An 18,119-nucleotide genomic window follows, 5' to 3' on the forward strand; every position below is an offset into this window, starting at 1 on the left:
ATAATAACCTCGTATCAGTTATGGAGTCCTGCCAGTTTTATGTTCAGAAAAGCACTGTCTCTTCAGCCCTAGTGCTGCTGTACATGTCCATGTCATCCCCCAGCTGAACTATTGCAGTAGCTTCCTCACTGTTCTCCCTGCCTCTATCTGTCCTTTCTTCAGTCCATTTCATATATTGTTAGCAGTTATTTTTCCAGAATATAAGCCTAACCATATTAATTTTTTAAAAATCACTGTTTTCTCCCTATAGTTTGCTAGATAAAATGTAAACTCAAACATGGCAGATGCCTTACCATAACCAATCTCCATACCAGCTTCGTCTGCCATACTTTCTTTTGTAAACCCTGTCCTCTAGCCACACCTAGCTATGTGGTGTTCCCGGAATTTTTTGTACTTAATGCCTTAGTGTATTTGCTTCAGCTGTTTCCTCTGCTCAGAAAGTCCTTCTTATACCTGGAATATTCCACACATTTTTTATTTAGCTCTTCGTAAGAGTTAGTCAAAATTGAAGAACTATCCTGGGCTGTGTTCCTCCATCCCTCTCCAGTCCTTTAATTTTGTCTCTGTACTAACTTTATTCACATTATATTGTAGTTATTTATTTCATCTTTGTTTAATAAGAAGCTTATTGAGGATGGGAAACATACTTTTCATTTTGTTTCACTGACACCTAATACATAACTGGTACCTAGGAGATACTTTGTAAATACTTGATTCAGAACAACAATCACACTTGCCATTTTGTCTGTTGCATAGTAATTTATCCTTACTATGTATATAACTGGGATTCTGAGAAATTTCCTTTTCCCTCACATTGAATTATCTTAAATTAACTCTATTAAGCTATAATTTACATGTCATAAAACATACCTATTTTAAAGGTACGTTTTGATAAGTATACCTATGCAACTACCATCACAAGATACAGATCATTTTCATCACCCCAAATAGAATCCTTGGGCTCCTTTGTAGTTACCACCCCTGTGCCACCACCACTGGCCTCAAGCAACTTCCTGTCACTATGGCTCAGTTTTGTCTTTTCCAGATTTTTTTATCAGTGGAACTATACAGTATTTACTCTTTGTGTCTTATTTTTCTGAACCTGTTTTTGATATTTATCCATGTTGCATCTATCAGTAGTTTATTCCTTTTAATTACTTAATAATATTCCATTAATTGGATATATCATAATTTATCTATCTCCCTCTTGATGGATACATGGGTGGTTTCTAGATTTGGGCTATCATGGCCGAGCGCCGTGGCTCACTTCTGTAATCCTAGAACTCTGGGAGGCCGAGGTGGGAGGATCGCTCAAGGTCAGGAGTTCAAGACCAGGCCGAGCAAGAGTGAGACCCTGTCTCTACTATAAATAGAAAGAAATTAATTGGCCAACTAGAAATATATAGAGAAAAATTTAGCCGGGCATGGTGGCTCATGCCTGTAGTCCCAGCTACTCGGGAGGCTGAGGCAGCAGGATGGCATTAGCCCAGGAGTTTGAGGTTGCTGTGAGCTAGGCTGATGCCATGGCACTCTAGCCCAGGCAACAGAGTGAGACTCTGTCTCAAAAAAATAAAAGATTTGGGCTATCATGAACATAGATAAAAGTTGAAGTTTATCCACCCCCCCCAACTTATTCCAACTTCACTTATTGAAAACATTATATTTTATATACTGAATACTTTTGCCCATGTATTATCTATTCCTATGTCACAGATTAATCCAAATCTTACTGGCTTGAGACAACAATAACCATTTATTGCCTTTCACAGTTTCTGTGGATCAGGGATTTGGGAGTGGCTTGGTTAGAAGGTTCTGGCTCATGATCTCTCATGAGGCTACAGTCATTTATACTAAGACTTGACTAAAACTGCAAGGTGGCTTACTAACATAATTACAAGTTGGTGCTAGCTGTTGGTAGGAGGCCTCTGTTTTTCTTCAGGTGGGCCTCTCTGAAAGGCTAAGTGTCCACATGGTGACTGGTTTCTCTCAGAGCAAATGGTCCAAGAGACAAGGGCACAACCTGCAGTGCCTTTTAGGAGCTAGACTTGGAAGTCACATATTGTCACTTGTGCCATATGCTATTGGTCACACAACCAGTCTTGATTCAGCATGGCAGGGAACTACAAAAGGGTATGAATAATGAGAAGAAGCTATACAAGGTATGAATACCAGAAGGCCAGAATCATTCCTTGGGAACCATCTTGGAAGATGGGTACCACAGTACCTTTATAAAAAATGAATGAACATATATATGTGGTTCTACTTCTGGACTTAATTCAGTTCCACTGATCTATATTTTTGTTTTTATGCCAATATCAGACTATATAAGTATTACTGCAGTTTTAGAGTAAGTCTTGAAATCAGATATTACAAGACTTTGTTGTTCTTTTCCAAAACCATGTTAGCTACTCTGAATTATTTGTACTTTCATATAAATATTAAGGTTATTTTGTCAGTTTCTATAAAAAAACCTTCTGATTGAGATTGCATTTAGTCTACAGATAAACATGAAGAGAATTTACAACTTAACAATATGAGCAAATCTTAATATAATACACCATATCTATTAAGTTTTTAATTTCTCTCAGCCATATTTTGTATCAATATATAAAACTTGCACTTACTTTGTTAAATTCATCTATAAGTAGTTTATTTCTTATTGGATGCTGTAAGTGGTATTATTTTTTACATCTCATTTTTCAGCTCTTTGCCTATATATAGAAATGTAGTCACACATCACTTAACAACAAGGATACGTTCTGAGAAATGTGTCATTAGCAATTATGTCTTTGTACTGTAATATAGAGTGTATTTACAGAAACCTAGATGGTATAGCCTACTACACCTGGGCTATGTATCATACAGCAGCCTATTGCTTCTAGGCCACAAACCTGTACAACATGTTACTGCACTGAATTATGTGGGCCATTTTAACGTAATGGTAAATATATGTGTATCTAAACATATAATAGGTACCATAAAAATACAGTATTATAATCTTATGATAGACCACCATTGTGCACACCATCCACCATTGACCAAAACGTTGTATGGAACATGAGATCCATTGCTTTATTTCTGTCAACCTTTTATCCTGCAACCTTGCTAAATTCACTTATTAGTCTGGTAGCTTTTTCGTATATTCCTTAGGATTTTCTACATACAGGATTATGTCATCTGTGAATAAAGACAGTTTTACTTCTTCCCTTTACATAGGCTAGATAGAACCTACTGTGCCTAGCTTAGTACAATATTGAATAGAAGTGGTGAAAGTAGACATATTGATAGAATAAAAAGAAAAGCCATATGGCATCAGTAGATGCAGAAACCTAAAATGCTAACTGCTTAAAATAAAGATTTTTTTTTTTTTTTTAGTCAGGGTCATGCTCTGTCTCAGTGGCATTAATCATAGCTCACTTGTAACCACCAACTCCTGAGCTCAAGTGATCCTCCCACCTCAGTCTCCCAAGTAGCTAGGACTACAGGCACATGCCCCCACACCTGGCTAATTTTTTTTATTATTATTCTTTGTAGAGATAGGGTCTTGCTATATTGCCCAGGCTGGACTCAAACTCCTGGCCTCAAAGCATCCTCCCACCTTGGCCTCCCAAAGTGCTGGGATTACAGGCGTGAGCCACCGCACCTGGCCATAGGTAGGGAGTCTTAATCCAGGGCTCCCAGCACTAGTATGGGGGGAAAAATATATATCCTTTTTTCCACTAACATCTGAATGAAATTTAGTATTTCCTTCCATTTTGAATGCAACCAATAAACCACAATAGTAATATTAGCAACTGTGACTTTATTACCAATAGATGTTATACTCACTTTTCTGTGTCCTTATTTAAAGTTTGTTTCTTGAAGCAACAGTTAGATCTTGCTTTTTTTGTTCTTGCTTTTGAGTTGAAATGTTTAGACAGTTTACATTTAATGTAATGATATGATTTCCTTTTATTTCTACCATCCTGTTATTTGTTTTGTATTTGTCCCATCTTTTACTTGCTCCATTTTGCTTGCTTGTTTGCATTTTTCATGCTTTCTTTTGGATGAGCTGAGATTTAGGGTTTTTTAATATTTCATTTTATCTCAACTTTTGGATTATTAGTTATACCTTCTTTTTATTTAGTGGTTGCTCTAGGACTTACAATAAACATCTTTAACATATGGCAATTCACTTTCAAATAATATTGTATTACTTAAAATATAATCTAAGAACCTTCTGTATGCTTACATTTCTCTCCTTTTCTTCTGCTATCGTTGCAATATATTTTACTTATACATGTGCTGTAAATCGTATGATGTTATTTTTGCTTTAAGTGGTAAAAGAAAAAGTTTTAGATTTCTTTTTTTAATTTTTTTTATTTCATCATATTATGGGGGTATAAATGTTCAGGTTATGTATATTGCCCTTGACCCACCCAAGTCAGAGCTTCAAGCGTGTCCATCCTCCAAATGATGCGTACCACACCAATACATTTGTATATACCCAACCTCTCCCCACTGCTCCCATCTGCCCGACATCCGATGAATATTATTACTGTATATGCACTTAAGTGTTGATCAGTTAACACCAATTTGATGGTTATAGATTTATTCTTATTCACCATTTTGAGTGTATGCTGGTGAACTTATTCCCCCCACCCCAGCAATTTCTAAAATTGTGATTAGAAAAATATCTTTATTCTAATTTATGAATGGTATATTCATTGTATTTAGTATTCTAGGTTGACCTTTTTTTTTTCTTTAAGCATTTTAAAGTTCCATTTTCTACTGTCTTGCATAACTTCTGAAGTCTCCATATTAACTGTTCCTAACTATATTTCTATCTAAACTTCTTTTCCTCTGGCTTCTTGTAAGATTTTTCTTTTGGACAGCTTTTTAGGACTTTGATTATGTGCTTTGCTTTGGTTTTCTTTGGTTTATACTCCTTGAGGAGGTGGCTCATTGAATTTCTTGGATCTGTGGTTATATAGTTTTTATCAAATTTGGAAAATATTTTGTCATTATTACTTTAAATACTACCACTGCCCCCCTTCCAGTTATACATATATTAGACTACTTGATAGTTTGATATTGTCCTGTAGTCCTATTCTTTCTTCTTTTCTTTCTTATTCTACCCACCCCATACCCCTCCACCTTGCTTTTTTTCTTCCTTTTCTCCTCTCTTCCTCCCACCACTTTCCCTTATTCTCATCACCTTATTTAACTATGTTTAGCTTTGGGTGCTTTCAATTGCTGTGTCTTCAGATCCTCTGAATTATCCTTCTGTAGTAATTAATACATTGTTAATCTTATCCAATGATATTTCCATTACAGATAGTGTTTTTGAATACTAGAAGTTCTTTTTTGGTTCTCTTTCTTAGGTCTACCATTTCTCTCTTCATTATGTTTTCTTTGAAATCCTTGAGCATATTTATAATTGAAGTTTTAGGGTCCTCATTGACTAATTGGATCAACTCACTTCTGTTTCAGTTGACTTATTTCACCCTGGTTTCAGGTCATATTTCCTTTCTTCTTCATGTGTCTATTAATTTTTGATTGGATGCTAGACATTGTTAATTTTATGTTGTTGATTGGTGAAATTTTTTTTCTTATTTTTAAAAAGAATTTTGGACTTTATTCTGACAGGCAGTTTGAGTTATTTGTACATCAATTCCATGTTTTTGAGGCTTGTTGTAAGCTTTGTTAGGAATCATCTGCAGAGGTCCTCAAACTTTTTAAACAGGGGGCCAGTTCACTGTCCCTGATACCATTGGAGAGTGCGCACTGTGGGCCGGGACGTGTCGGCTTCTAAGCAGGACAGGCAGCGAGGCAAAAACACCCAGAGGGCTGGATAAATGTGCTAGGCGGCCTGCATGTGGCCTGCAGGCCGTAGTTTGAGGACGCCTGATCTATAGTATCATTTACTCTAGGGCTTATTTATCCCTGCTGCTGAAGTATAAATCTTCTTAGGTTTCTAGTGAATTCCTGGCTTTTCAAGAAGGAAGATTTTTCTAGTCAGAACCATGTGAACCCTGGGAATTGTTCCACATATAGATCTCCATTTTTTCTTTGCCTTACCTCGTGGAGTTTCAATCTCTGTGCCCAGCATTCTTGTTTGGCCACAGACTGAAGTGGATCCCTGTGCAGATTCTGGAACTTTCAGTGCATAACTCTCACTTCTCTGGTATACTTCTAAGCTCTGCTTATTTCTTCCCTGCACCACAGTCTGAAAAGTGCCTCTAGGCAGAAAACCAGGGAAGCTAGGTTTCACTTTATTTCTTTTGTAAATCTCAGAAATTATAGTCCTGTACTGTTTATTGTCCAATGTCTAAAAACAGTTTCATATTTTTTGTTCGATGTTCTAGTTATTACTGCGAGATGAAAAGTCTATTCCTAATTTCTCCATCATGGCCATTGGAAATTATGTCCTGCCTTTTTGCCTTTTAAGATACCATGGAGATAAAAAATAAAGTTTATTCCTTTTATTTTCTCTAGCATTTTGGGCCTTATAGAATATTTTACCTGCCTATAGAGTTTAACAGTTTCTTCTGACCTGTTTGCATACTAATAATTTTCAAGGTGACATTTTACATGATTCACCTGTAATACAACAATGAACAAAATAGTATAGAATTACTGTAGGATATTTTAAGCAAATAAAATGGGATGTACGTTATATTAAAGTTCATGAGTGAACATTTCGGAAAATGGGATGTACGTTATATTAAAGTTCATGAGTGAACATTTCGGAAAATGTATATAGATTGTTTAATGAAAGCTTTGCCAAGAATTGGGTTCATGGTAATAATTCCAAGATAACTATTAGTTTTAGTCATCTTGCTTTCAGATCAAACATTCTTAAAAGTAACATGGATAGGGTAATAATTGCCTACTCAAAGATGATCTTCAGTGAATTAAAATGTCTGGCAATAGTTTTATAAACTTGTTAAACATCTATGTGGTTTTTGCTGTGTAGCCTCTGTTGTGCCCTTGATAGTCTTACAGGGAAAACAAAACGAAACCAAACAAAATCTCATATTTGGCTTAATACTTGTTCATTCTTGGTATGTTCTTAGCTTATTTGTTAATCTTTGATTTTTATTTTTTGTTTTCAGATTATCAGTATTTAAACTGTCCACATCATGCGCGAGTACAAGCTAGTGGTCCTTGGTTCAGGAGGTGTTGGGAAGTCTGCTCTGGTAAGTTAGCCACCTAACTACATCTAATTAGTATAATGCAAGACGAACTTTGACATTTGCTTGCTTTCAGACTTCTAGTCACTAAAGGAAAAAGGTGGCATTATTTTTATATAACTAGTGTCTGACCCACAAAGGACAGGAAATCATTTAGTAACCACAGACGTGTAGTTTTATAATGCTGACTTATTTATTCTTTCATTTACCAGATATTTATTGGCCTCACATGTCAAGCACCAATGCTCATGATTCAAAGAGGAATAAGATTGTTCTTATTTTTAAGGAATTTACATTCCAGTAGGGGAAACTGATTATTACAGATTCTAATGTGATAGTTCCTCCCCTGCCTCCACCCTACACTTACCAGGAAAGAAGGTTATTTTTGTATACATGCTGTATTAATTCAGTAAATAATTATTGAGCTTCTATACTGTCAGACTCTAGGATCACAACGGTGAACAAAAACAGTCACAATCTCTCATAGAGCTCACATTATAGAGGAGGAAAAGTGATAAGTATACAGTGAAACAGAGAACTACCGGATTATAATTGTGAGAGAAATACCCTGAAAGAAAAATACAGAGTAATTTAGAAGAGAGGCAGAGTGGATGTAAGAGACAAATTGGGAATTAATGCAGTACACCAGATTATTGTTTATGAAAGATTGGGTTAGAGCCATGGCAGTGAAGAAAAGACAGGTAGATGCTTGAGGATTGAATAGGTGATAGGACAAACATAATTTAGTGCTGGATTGATATGAGGACTAACAGAAGGAGCTGTCAAGAAAGACTCCCAAGTTTCTTATTAGAAACCTACTAATTTTATGGCTGGATAAAAAGAGAAGGGAAACATTGGAGAATGAGCAGTGAGAGTAAAAACTCAAAGAGTCATGTCAAATTTTATGTTTTTGAGATGTTCAAGTAAATATGTCCAATAAACAAATGGATCTTTAAGATACAAATTTAAAAGAGAGGCTTGTGATGTGATATTGGTGCCATCAACCTATTGATGATATTTATTTTCATGAGAATTACATTACTGTTAGGAGTGTAAATTAGTACCTCTGGAAAATGTTTGAGCATATCTGTCATTTTAGTTATATGTAACTTTGGGTTTTTTTCCTTTTTTTTTTTTTTTCTTTTTTCTTTTTTTAGACAAAGTCTTGCCTTATCACCAGGGCTATAGTAGAGTGCAGTGGCATCATCATAGCTCGCTGCAACTTCAAACTCCCAGGCTCAAGCGATCCTCCCACCTCAGCCTCCTGAGTAGCTGGGACTACAGGTGCATGCCACCATGCCTGGCTAATTTTTTTTTTAATTATATCTTTTTTATTATTTTTATAGAGATAAAGTCTTGCTGTGTTGCCCAGGCTGGTCTCAAACTTCTGGCCTCAAACAATCCTTCCACCTCAGCCTCCCAAAGTGAGGAGGCTGCATTTAACAAATGGCTGGCTGCATTTATCTTTTAGTTCAGCAGTTCCCTCTCTGACAATTTATCCTACACATAAGTTCACATGTGCAAAATGACATGGTAAAGGATATTCATTGCAACAGAGACAACCTAAATGCCTACCATAAAGGGGCTAGTTAAGTAAATTTTAATACATATTCAGAGTAGACTGCTGTACAGCCATTAAAAAGAATGCAACAGGCCGGGTGCGGTGGCTCACGCCTGTAATCCTAGCTCTTGGGAGGCCGAGGCGGGCGGATTGCTCAAGGTCAGGAGTTCAAAACCAGCCTGAGCAAGAGCGAGACCCCGTCTCTACTATAAATAGAAAGAAATTAATTGGCCAACTGATATATATATAAAAAATTAGCCGGGCATGGTGGCGCATGCCTGTAGTCCCAGCTACTCGGGAGGCTGAGGCAGAAGGATCGCTTGAGCCCAGGAGTTTGAGGTTGATGTGAGCTAGGCTGACGCCACGGCACTCACTCTAGCCTGGACAACAAACCGAGACTCTGTCTCAAAAAAAAAAAAAAGAATGCAACAGCTATACATAAACTGTTATGTAATGCTATTCAAAATGTATTCTTTAGGCCGGGCGCTGTGGCTCATGCCTGTAATCCTAGCTCTTGGGAGGCCGAGGCGGGCGGATTGCTCAAGGTCAGGAGTTCAAAACCAGCCTGAGCAAGAGCGAGACCCCGTCTCTACTATAAATAGAAAGAAATTAATTGGCCAACTAATATATATATAAAAAATTAGCCGGGCATGGTGGCGCATGCCTGTAGTCCCAGCTACTCGGGAGGCTGAGGCAGAAGGATCGCTCGAGCCCAGGAGTTTGAGGTTGCTGTGAGCTAGGCTGACGCCACGGCACTCACTCTAGCCTGGACAACAAAGCGAGACTCTGTCTCAAAAAAAAAAAATAAATAAAAAATAAAAAAAAAAAAAATGTATTCTTTAGAGAGAAAAAAAGTACTAAACAACATAGACTATCATTTGTGTTTTATTTTTTTAAAAAAGGTGTGTGTTCAAGGGGAAATGCCTATAAAATACAAAGACTACCTCTGCCAGATTAAATAAGATATGAATAACATCATTTGCTTCCTTGGGAGTAGGATTGGGTAGATAGGAACAAGGTTGGTAGGTAAGCTTAGTTACCTCTGCATAGCCTTTTGTGCCTTTTGAATTTGGTCCTATGTCCATGAGTTACCTTTTCAAAAATAAGCAGGATAATTTTTTCTAAAAAATCCATAGGGCTGAATGAAGTTGTCTAGGGAGAGACTAGAGAGAGAAGTGAAGAGCAGAGCCCAGAACTAAGCTCTGAGTACCTCTCAACCTGAGTACCTACCTAGAGAGTAGGTAGGATTGGAGGGTCTAGCATAAAATAATGTATCCTTACTTGACTGCTCAGAAGTCAAGTAACAAAAAGGAAAGAGATGATTTGGGAACATGGAGGTAGTTGGAAGTGATTAAAGAAGCAGCTTCAGTCAGGTAATGGTGCAATAACCATATCAGGGAGAAGAGAGTGAAGAGTAAATAATTGCTGAGGAAATGAAATATAGACAGTTTAGGAAGACTGATTATGGGAGGGAACAGAAAAGAGGGTGCAGAAGCTGAAGGGATCATGGAGTTACAGGGGTTTGGGGTTTTGTTTTAGGATTGGAGATAGTAGAGCATGTTTGTATGCTGGAGGCAGTAATCCAGTGGAGAGGAAAATAATGATAAAGGAGAGGAAGAGAGGAGGGGATCCAGTATAGAAACCAAAGGAATAAAATTATAATCTATATGAGTGAAGGAGATGTCCCTGAGAATTGAGAGTTAGTTTAGGATTCAGAGGAGGATTGAAAGATTACTTTTTGTATGAAAAGTGAGAATCATGTGATTGTTTTGCATTTTCGCAAGTCTTACTAATGTCTGGTTTATAGAAGCATGCCTGCTTTTGCATCCAATGTCTTGCAATAGTACATGTTCTATACCTTTTGGTGAGTGCAAATCTAAGTGTAAAAAAATATATATTAAAATAAGTATAATAAAAAAATTTTATTAAAAAAATATATATACCCTTTGGAAAACTCCACTGTAAACTTATGAGAGAAGGAGGGTACATTTTAGTGTTATTAATAGTTTGACCTCAGGGAGCCTCTGCCCCGGACTTCATTTTGAGAACCTCTGCTCTAGTCTAAAGCATATTAGGAAGCCATATTAGACTGCTTTTTATATTGAAATTATGTGTCATTCTTAGACAATGGGGTAATTGAATCCTTATAAAAGTGATGATTAAAAATTTTGGCATGATTAAAGCCTGAACCTCCTTCAAATAATAGGAGCTTAGTAGGAGAAAGAAATTTTGAGTTTACTATATTCAAGTTAATCTGTTTAGCTTAAGCTAAAATAGTGTATAAAGTATTCCTCTGAGCAATTTAAGTGTAAATGACCTCAGTCCACATTCTTATTCTTGGTTTTAGGCAATAGAACATTAGAACAGACCCTGTTCTAAAGCTGTCTAAGAAATATCTTACAATTATCTCTGTACTTCTTTTCATTTTTCTGAATGACAAATATGTAGTTTCTAGTATGTACTGATAGATATCCTAGAAATAAAAGTAGAATATCTGAAAAAGATGAGTAGGCAATGTTTTCCAATGGAAAGAGTAAGGCTTTAGAATAAGGAAGATGTGTGTCTGAATCTCAGGTGGCAGATGGGAAAAATAGCTATTTCTGGGATGAATGTGAAATGTGAATGTGATTATAAATTAAAAGTGACTAGTTCAATGTGTAGGACATAATAGGCATTCGATAAATTTAAATTCCTTCTTCTCTTTTACCTCACAGTTAGAAAGACTTTTTTAAAATGTACAGCTATAAGAATATATCATCACACCTGGCTGTTTTTTAAATTTTTTGTAGAGACTAAGTCCCACTATGTTGCCCAATCTGGTCTTGAACTCTTGGCCTCAAATGATCCTCCGACGTTGGTCTCCCAAAGTGCTGGGATTACAGGTGTAAGGCACCATGCCTAGCCTCGCCCCTGTATTTTAAAACATAATAAAGTAACTGTTTAACAGTATAGTACCAGCAGTACTTTTTTGGTTCTGTTGCCCAGGCTGGAGTGCAATGACAAGATCATAGCTCACTATAGCCTCAAACTCCTGGGCTCAAGTGATCCTCCTACTTTAGCCTCCTGGTAACTGGGACTGTAGGCATACACTGCCGAGTCTGGCTGTTAGCAGCAATATTGATGACAATTTTTAACGTGCCCACATCCTTTCATAATAAGTGTACTTTTAGTTATGGATTTATACTTATATTTGAAAAATAATAATGATACTTTACATTTGTGTGTTTGCCCAGAATTTTCACATAATTTTATTTACTCTTTGTAACTTTGTAAGGTTAAATAACTTTCATGGAAGTTTGATTTTTCTTTTAAGTTCTTATCTTTTCTCTTGTTTTTTTTTTTTTCCTCACTCCAGACAGTTCAGTTTGTTCAGGGAATTTTTGTTGAAAAATATGACCCAACGATAGAAGATTCCTACAGAAAGGTAAAATGTGAAACTTGCATACACATGCTTACAAGTAGTTCCTTATGTCTTTAAAACTTGATCATCCATGGAATTGTTTTTTAAAAATAGTTTTGAGAAATGATATGAATGTTTTGCATCTATTTTTTAAAGTTTCACTTTGATAAAATGTTTCTTATAGAATACTGCTTAGGTATCAGAGTTTCATGTTCTGTTATTGACTAGTAATTTCTTCTTTAATGTATATATTTTCCTGGTGGGGAATTTTTTAATATAGAAAAAATTACATTAAAATTTAATATACATATTTTTACATAAATTACATAAAATGTACTATTTATGTTAACAGTATAGGCATATTCTCAACTGTTTGTTAACAAAAATTAAGATAACCTCTATGCTTGAAGTTACCCAGTGACTGAAAGTTTTGACTTCGTTTAGTTATATAATAACTAAAGATACTTCACATTTAAACTACAAAAATTTAGAATTAGATCCTGTGTGATACTATAATGGGAGACATACCATACATTTGTCAAAACCCATTGAATGTATAATACCCAAAGCAAACCCTGATGTAAACTATGGACTTCAGTGATAATGATATGTCATTGTAGGTTCATTAGTTCTAACAAATGTACCACTCTGGTACAAAATGTTAACAGTGGGAGGACATTGTGCATGTGGGAACAGGGAGTCTCTGACTCTGTACCTTCCCCTCAATTTTAATGTAAACCTAAAACTGCCTTAATAAATAAAGTCTATTTAAAAGGGAAAAAATTAGATAATTAGTCTTGACAAAAAATAATATCCTAGGCCGGGCGTGGTGGCTCACGCCTGTAATCCTAGCACTTTGGGAGGCCGAGGCGGGCGGATTGCTCAAGGTCAGGAGTTCAAAACCAGCCTGAGCGAGACCCCGTCTCTACCAAAAATAGAAATAAATTAATTGACCAACTAAAAATATATATACAAAAAATTAGCCGGGCATGGTGGTGCATGCCTGTAGTCCCAACTACTCGGGAGGCTGAGGCAGTAGGATCGCTGAGCCCCGGAGATTGAGGTTGCTGTGAGCCAAGCTGACGCCACGGCACTCACTCTAGCCTGGGCAACAAAGTGAGACTCTGTCTCAAAAAAAAAAAAATAAATAATATCCTGTTTAATTGTAAGACTAGATTATGGAAAATTTTTATTTTTTTATTATTATTTCATTTATTTATTTATTTTTTTGAAACAGAGTCTCACTTTATTGCCCAGGCTTGAGTGAGTGCCATGGCATCAGCCTAGCTCACAGCAGCCTCAAACTCCTGGGCTCAAGCGATCCTCCTGCCTCAGCCTCCCGAGTAGCTGGGACTACAGGCCTGTGCCACCATGCCCAGCTAATTTTTTTCTATATATATTAGTTGGCCAATTAATTTCTTTCTATTTATAATAGAGACGGGGTCTCGCTCTTGCTCAGGCTGGTTTCGAACTCCTGACCTCAAGCAATCTGCCTGCCTCGTCCTCCCAGAGTGCTAGGATTACAGGCATGAGCCACTGCGCCTGGCCTGTGGAAAATTTTTATGATTTTATTTTCTAGTATATTAGGAGGAAAAACACAGTGCTATAAAAGACTAGTAGCCAATGACATGCCAAAAAAATAATAATAATAAAAATTAAACCTGCCTTTAATAGGAACAAATTGCTTTTTTAGATGTTTTTTAGAATTTATCTTTAAGTGTTTTAACTTTAGTTGAATTAATTTAGTTTATCAAGCAGTACTGGCAAAGCAATTTCACTGTCTTCAAATTGGACACAATACTGTGCTCAAGAGACACGGAGAAAGTATAGATGTAATTCATATTCATTGAACACACCATTACAGATTTTGCAGGTTACCACACTTGTCCCATAGTGATGGGGTGATGAGTTTATAGCAACACTAGTGATGCTCCTCAATCTCTGATCTGACGCAGAAGCAGAGTTTAAAATAGTCCTTAGATCAACACATTTATTTTTAGAAGACAATATTGCTTTATTGAAATTTCCCAAAAATAAGTTGCTAGTTAAACCTTTAACTGCATAGATCTGTGCCTAGAATGCTTTTCTTAGTCCCTTCTTTTTTTTTTTTTTTTTTTTTTTTGAGACAGAGTCTCACTTTGTTGCCCAGGCTAGAGTGAGTGCCATGGCGTCAGCCTAGCTCACAGCAACCTCAAACTCCTGGGCTCAGGCGATCCTCCTGTCTCAGCCTCCCAAGTAGCTGGGACTACAGGCATGTGCCACCATGCCCGGCTAATTTTTTGTATATATATTTTTGGTTGTCCAATTAATTTCTTTCTATTTTTAGTAGAGACGGGGTCTTGCTCAGGCTGGTTTTGAACTCCTGACCTCGAGCAATCCACCCGCCTCAGCCTCCCAGAGTGCTAGGATTACAGGCGTGAGCCACCGCGCCCGGCTTCTTAGTCCCTTCTTTATTAAAAGTTTTCCACACGGTTGATAGATGATACTTTCTTCAGGCCAACCTTCTCTTCTTTTATAAGACAGTGGGCAAATGAAATTCAATGTATAAAATTTCACCTTTTACACAGAGCTTTTCTTAAAGACTTATGTACTGTTGATTGTGTAAGGATTGTATAAGTTCAGTGCTATTTATTTTTAGCATTTTAGCATTTCTATGTTTCCTTATGTCTTAAATTCAGATTTTCCTGTATATTACATTTTGTGCATATTTTAGTAAAATTTTAACAGTTTGAATGTGGTAAAGTGGCAAAATTTTCTTTACCCTAAAATCTTCTTGTGTACATTTTGAGCCACTTAATATTTTTGTGCCTTGTTTTCTCTGAAGATAATATAAATATACATATTTATATACTTTTTTTCCTATTAGAACTATGAGTATACTTGTTTATTACAGTTTTTCTTAAATTCCAAAAGATGACCTTTTGCCTTTTAGTAAGAACAAATAAAAATCATTACAGTAGTCAGAAGATCTCTAAACTCAGCATTAACCATCCTGGCTTCTATAGTATTAATAGACTGCTTGAGACCCCTGTTCTTTATTGTGGTACCAAGTTTACTCCTAGCCAGTACAGCAAACTGCTGGAGAAAGGCTTTGTGGTTACTAATAGGTACGTTGAGTGAAGAGGTGGGAGGAAAACAGAATGACATTTTGACGTTACTTTATTTTTTCTTTTTTCACCCCCACAGCAAGTCGAAGTAGATTGCCAACAGTGTATGCTCGAAATCCTGGATACAGCAGGGACAGTAAGGATGTTTTATCTTTTTTTGATAGAATTTAATTTGTGAGCAGGTTTTGTCATGTGAATAATTCTTCTGAGTAAAAGTAATCATTCTGGTTAAGAACAAATTCTCTGAATGTAAGTCTTAAATTTTCTGTATGTGTTTCACACTTCGTCTCTTAAAAAAAAATTCTATATGTGTGAAATACACTGTGATATATTTAATGCTCAGTTATCATAGTCAAATTGTATATTGAGTTCATGTGCAAAATCTGGTGTTGGGTTTCTTCTCCCTGTATTGAGGTAAGGATTATGCTATCGGTTCTTTAAAAAAAAAGTTATTTTAAATCTAGAATTTTAGTTAATATAGGTATTTCTGTGGGTTTAAATAAGATTTTTGTCTCTTGGCAACACAGTCATTCATTTTTATAAAGGTTATTTTTCCTTTCAGTAGCATTTTGACGTTGACATCTTCAAGGGGGCTGGGAATAGACACATGTTTTCTTTTTGTTGTTTTTTTTTTTTCTTCCGCATGGTCACGTTTATTGAAGGCATGAGGGGCACAAGGGGGCCCTGGGTGTCTGGGGGGAGGCCCGGCATCAGCATCGGCCTGAACGGTGGCCCAGCAGGTGGGGACAGGGGCTCCACAACCTGGGTTTACTTGAAAGTGTGACTCTCAGCTCCACCCCGCCCGAAGCCTTTGGGCCCGAACATGGCAGAGTAGCAAAGTTGCAATAGGGCTTGCCTTCATGCTCGGCGTGACCCCCGGAGGTGAGCGTCTTCCCACATTTCTCACACTTCAGGCAGGGCCGATGCCAGTCCTTGCCCAGAGAGGTCACCCGCTCAGCGAAGTACACCTCCTTGTCGCACTTGGGGCACTTGGGCATGGTGGCGCCGGGTCCGGGTCTGAGGCTGCAGCTGGGCAGGAGAGGCTGTTGGCGGGAGACTCTGTTTTGTTTTGTTTTTTGAGACAGAGTCTCACTCTGTTGCCCGGGCTAGAGTGCCGTGGCGTCAGCCTAGCTCACAGTAACCTCCAACTCCACTCCTGGGCTCAAGCAATCCTTCTGCCTCAGCCTCCCGAGTAGCTGGGACTACAGGCATACGCCACCATGCCTGGCTAATTTTTGGTATATGTATTTTTAGTTGGTCAATTGATTTCTTTCTATTTTTAGTAGAGACGGGTCTCACTCAGGCTGGTTTTGAACTCCCGACCTAGAGCAATCCGCCTGCCTCTGCCTCCCAGAGTGCTAGGATAACAGGCGTGAGCCACCACACCAGGCTAGACACATGCTTTCTGAGGAAGGCAAAATCTTTAAGATTATTTTGAGCCTCATTTTTCCCATCTTTAATTGAATATAATGGCAGTACATCATAGGGTACTTACAATGATCAAATGAAATAATGATTATAAACCACTTAGCACAGTGTCTGTTACATAGCATGGAATCTGTATATTTGCTTTTATTCATTAATACCATCACCTTTATAATTTCTTTCTTAGTTTTTTGGGGAGACAGAGTCTTGCTTTGTTTTCCAGGATGGTCTCATACTCCTGGGCTCAAGCGATCCTCCTACTTCAGCCTCTCAAGTAGCTGGGACTACAGGCACATACCACCACACCCAGCCTCCCTTTTTAATTTTGTTTTATTAATAACTGATGATTTATACCTATACTCCCATGCAAAATATATATACATTAAGCAATTTTTGCTTTACTTTTCCTTTTTTTTCTTTATACACATAGACTTTATGCGTTAGGCAATTCCCAACTTTAAAATGGATGGTATTCTTAAATATTAGAAGTTGAATAAATTCAGCACAAATTTTTTCACTATAATTTTGTAAATGATGAGAAAGTTTGACATAGTTCAAAACAAGCATGTAAGCAGACTGGAGCAATTATACCAATATAGTACTAATTACACTATATTTTTCTACTTTTTTTTGGTGGGAAAATAAATCTTGATTCCAATGAGAAGCTTTGGATCACTGGAACTACATATTTCTTGTATCAGCTGAATCAAGATATCTCTCCATCTTACTATCCCAACCCTGAATTTTCCTAGCTTCTGAATCAATGAAATTTCCCTTTGTTTTGAGAAACCCCAATAGCTAAAAAAAATATGTTCTATTTCTTTTCACCACCTCTATAGTGTGAAGGCATTCTTTCTTCTTCCCCCGTCCAGATTATAAGGAAGTTCTTCTCTACTGCCAAGATCTTTCCTTTGTGCTCTCCAAAATCATGTGTATGTCCCATCCTAGCACTCAGCAAATGGTGTTACAACTGCCTGTTTGCTTGACTGTGTCCCCAGTGCCTTGCATAAAACTTGGAAAGTAGCTGATGCTCATTAATCTTGTCCCAGATCACGCCTTACTTCTTAAAGGTTTTTGTTCATTCTCTCCAACACTGCTTCAGTCAAAATTCTTGGTGATTTTACTATCCAAATAGAATCTATATGGATATCATAGGTGATACCTGGCCTGTCAGTTCCTTGGTCTCCACTGTATTACCTCCCTAATCTCATTTCCAAGTATCTCAGTCTCCACTCACCACGTGTTTATCTGTCTCAGTTCGTTTATTGTAACATCTTTTTATTATCCCTCATATTTTCTGCCTCTTCTGCACATAGCTTCAAGTCTACAATCTGTCATTCATAATCATTCCCTTGTGTATGTCCTCAACTCTCTTGATTTTTCAGCAACTTTTGATTTAATCACTATTCTGAACTGTAAAACCTTTATTCAATCCAGGAAACAACACTTGC

The 18,119-nt window shown here is 37.1% G+C and overlaps 1 protein-coding gene and 1 pseudogene across 4 annotated transcripts in view; one reads left to right on the plus strand and one right to left on the minus strand.

The window, feature by feature from the left end:
* The window catches only part of RAP1A (RAP1A, member of RAS oncogene family), a 91,917-nt gene that overhangs the window by 55,631 nt on the left and 18,167 nt on the right, over positions 1 to 18,119 (plus strand). For all 4 annotated transcript variants that reach the window (XM_012778519.3, XM_012778516.3, XM_012778518.3 and 1 more), the window contains 3 exons: positions 7,098 to 7,181; positions 12,092 to 12,160; positions 15,323 to 15,379. In XM_012778519.3, coding sequence (XP_012633973.2) covers positions 7,125 to 7,181; positions 12,092 to 12,160; positions 15,323 to 15,379 — 183 coding nt within the window. In that variant the 5' untranslated portion in view covers positions 7,098 to 7,124. The remainder of the gene's footprint in view (positions 1 to 7,097; positions 7,182 to 12,091; positions 12,161 to 15,322; positions 15,380 to 18,119) is intronic.
* Positions 15,894 to 16,269, minus strand: LOC105878771 (cysteine-rich protein 1 pseudogene; annotated as a pseudogene).

Source organism: Microcebus murinus, chromosome 2 (genome assembly GCF_040939455.1).
Source record: "Microcebus murinus isolate Inina chromosome 2, M.murinus_Inina_mat1.0, whole genome shotgun sequence".
NCBI classification, from domain to species: Eukaryota; Metazoa; Chordata; class Mammalia; order Primates; family Cheirogaleidae; genus Microcebus; species Microcebus murinus.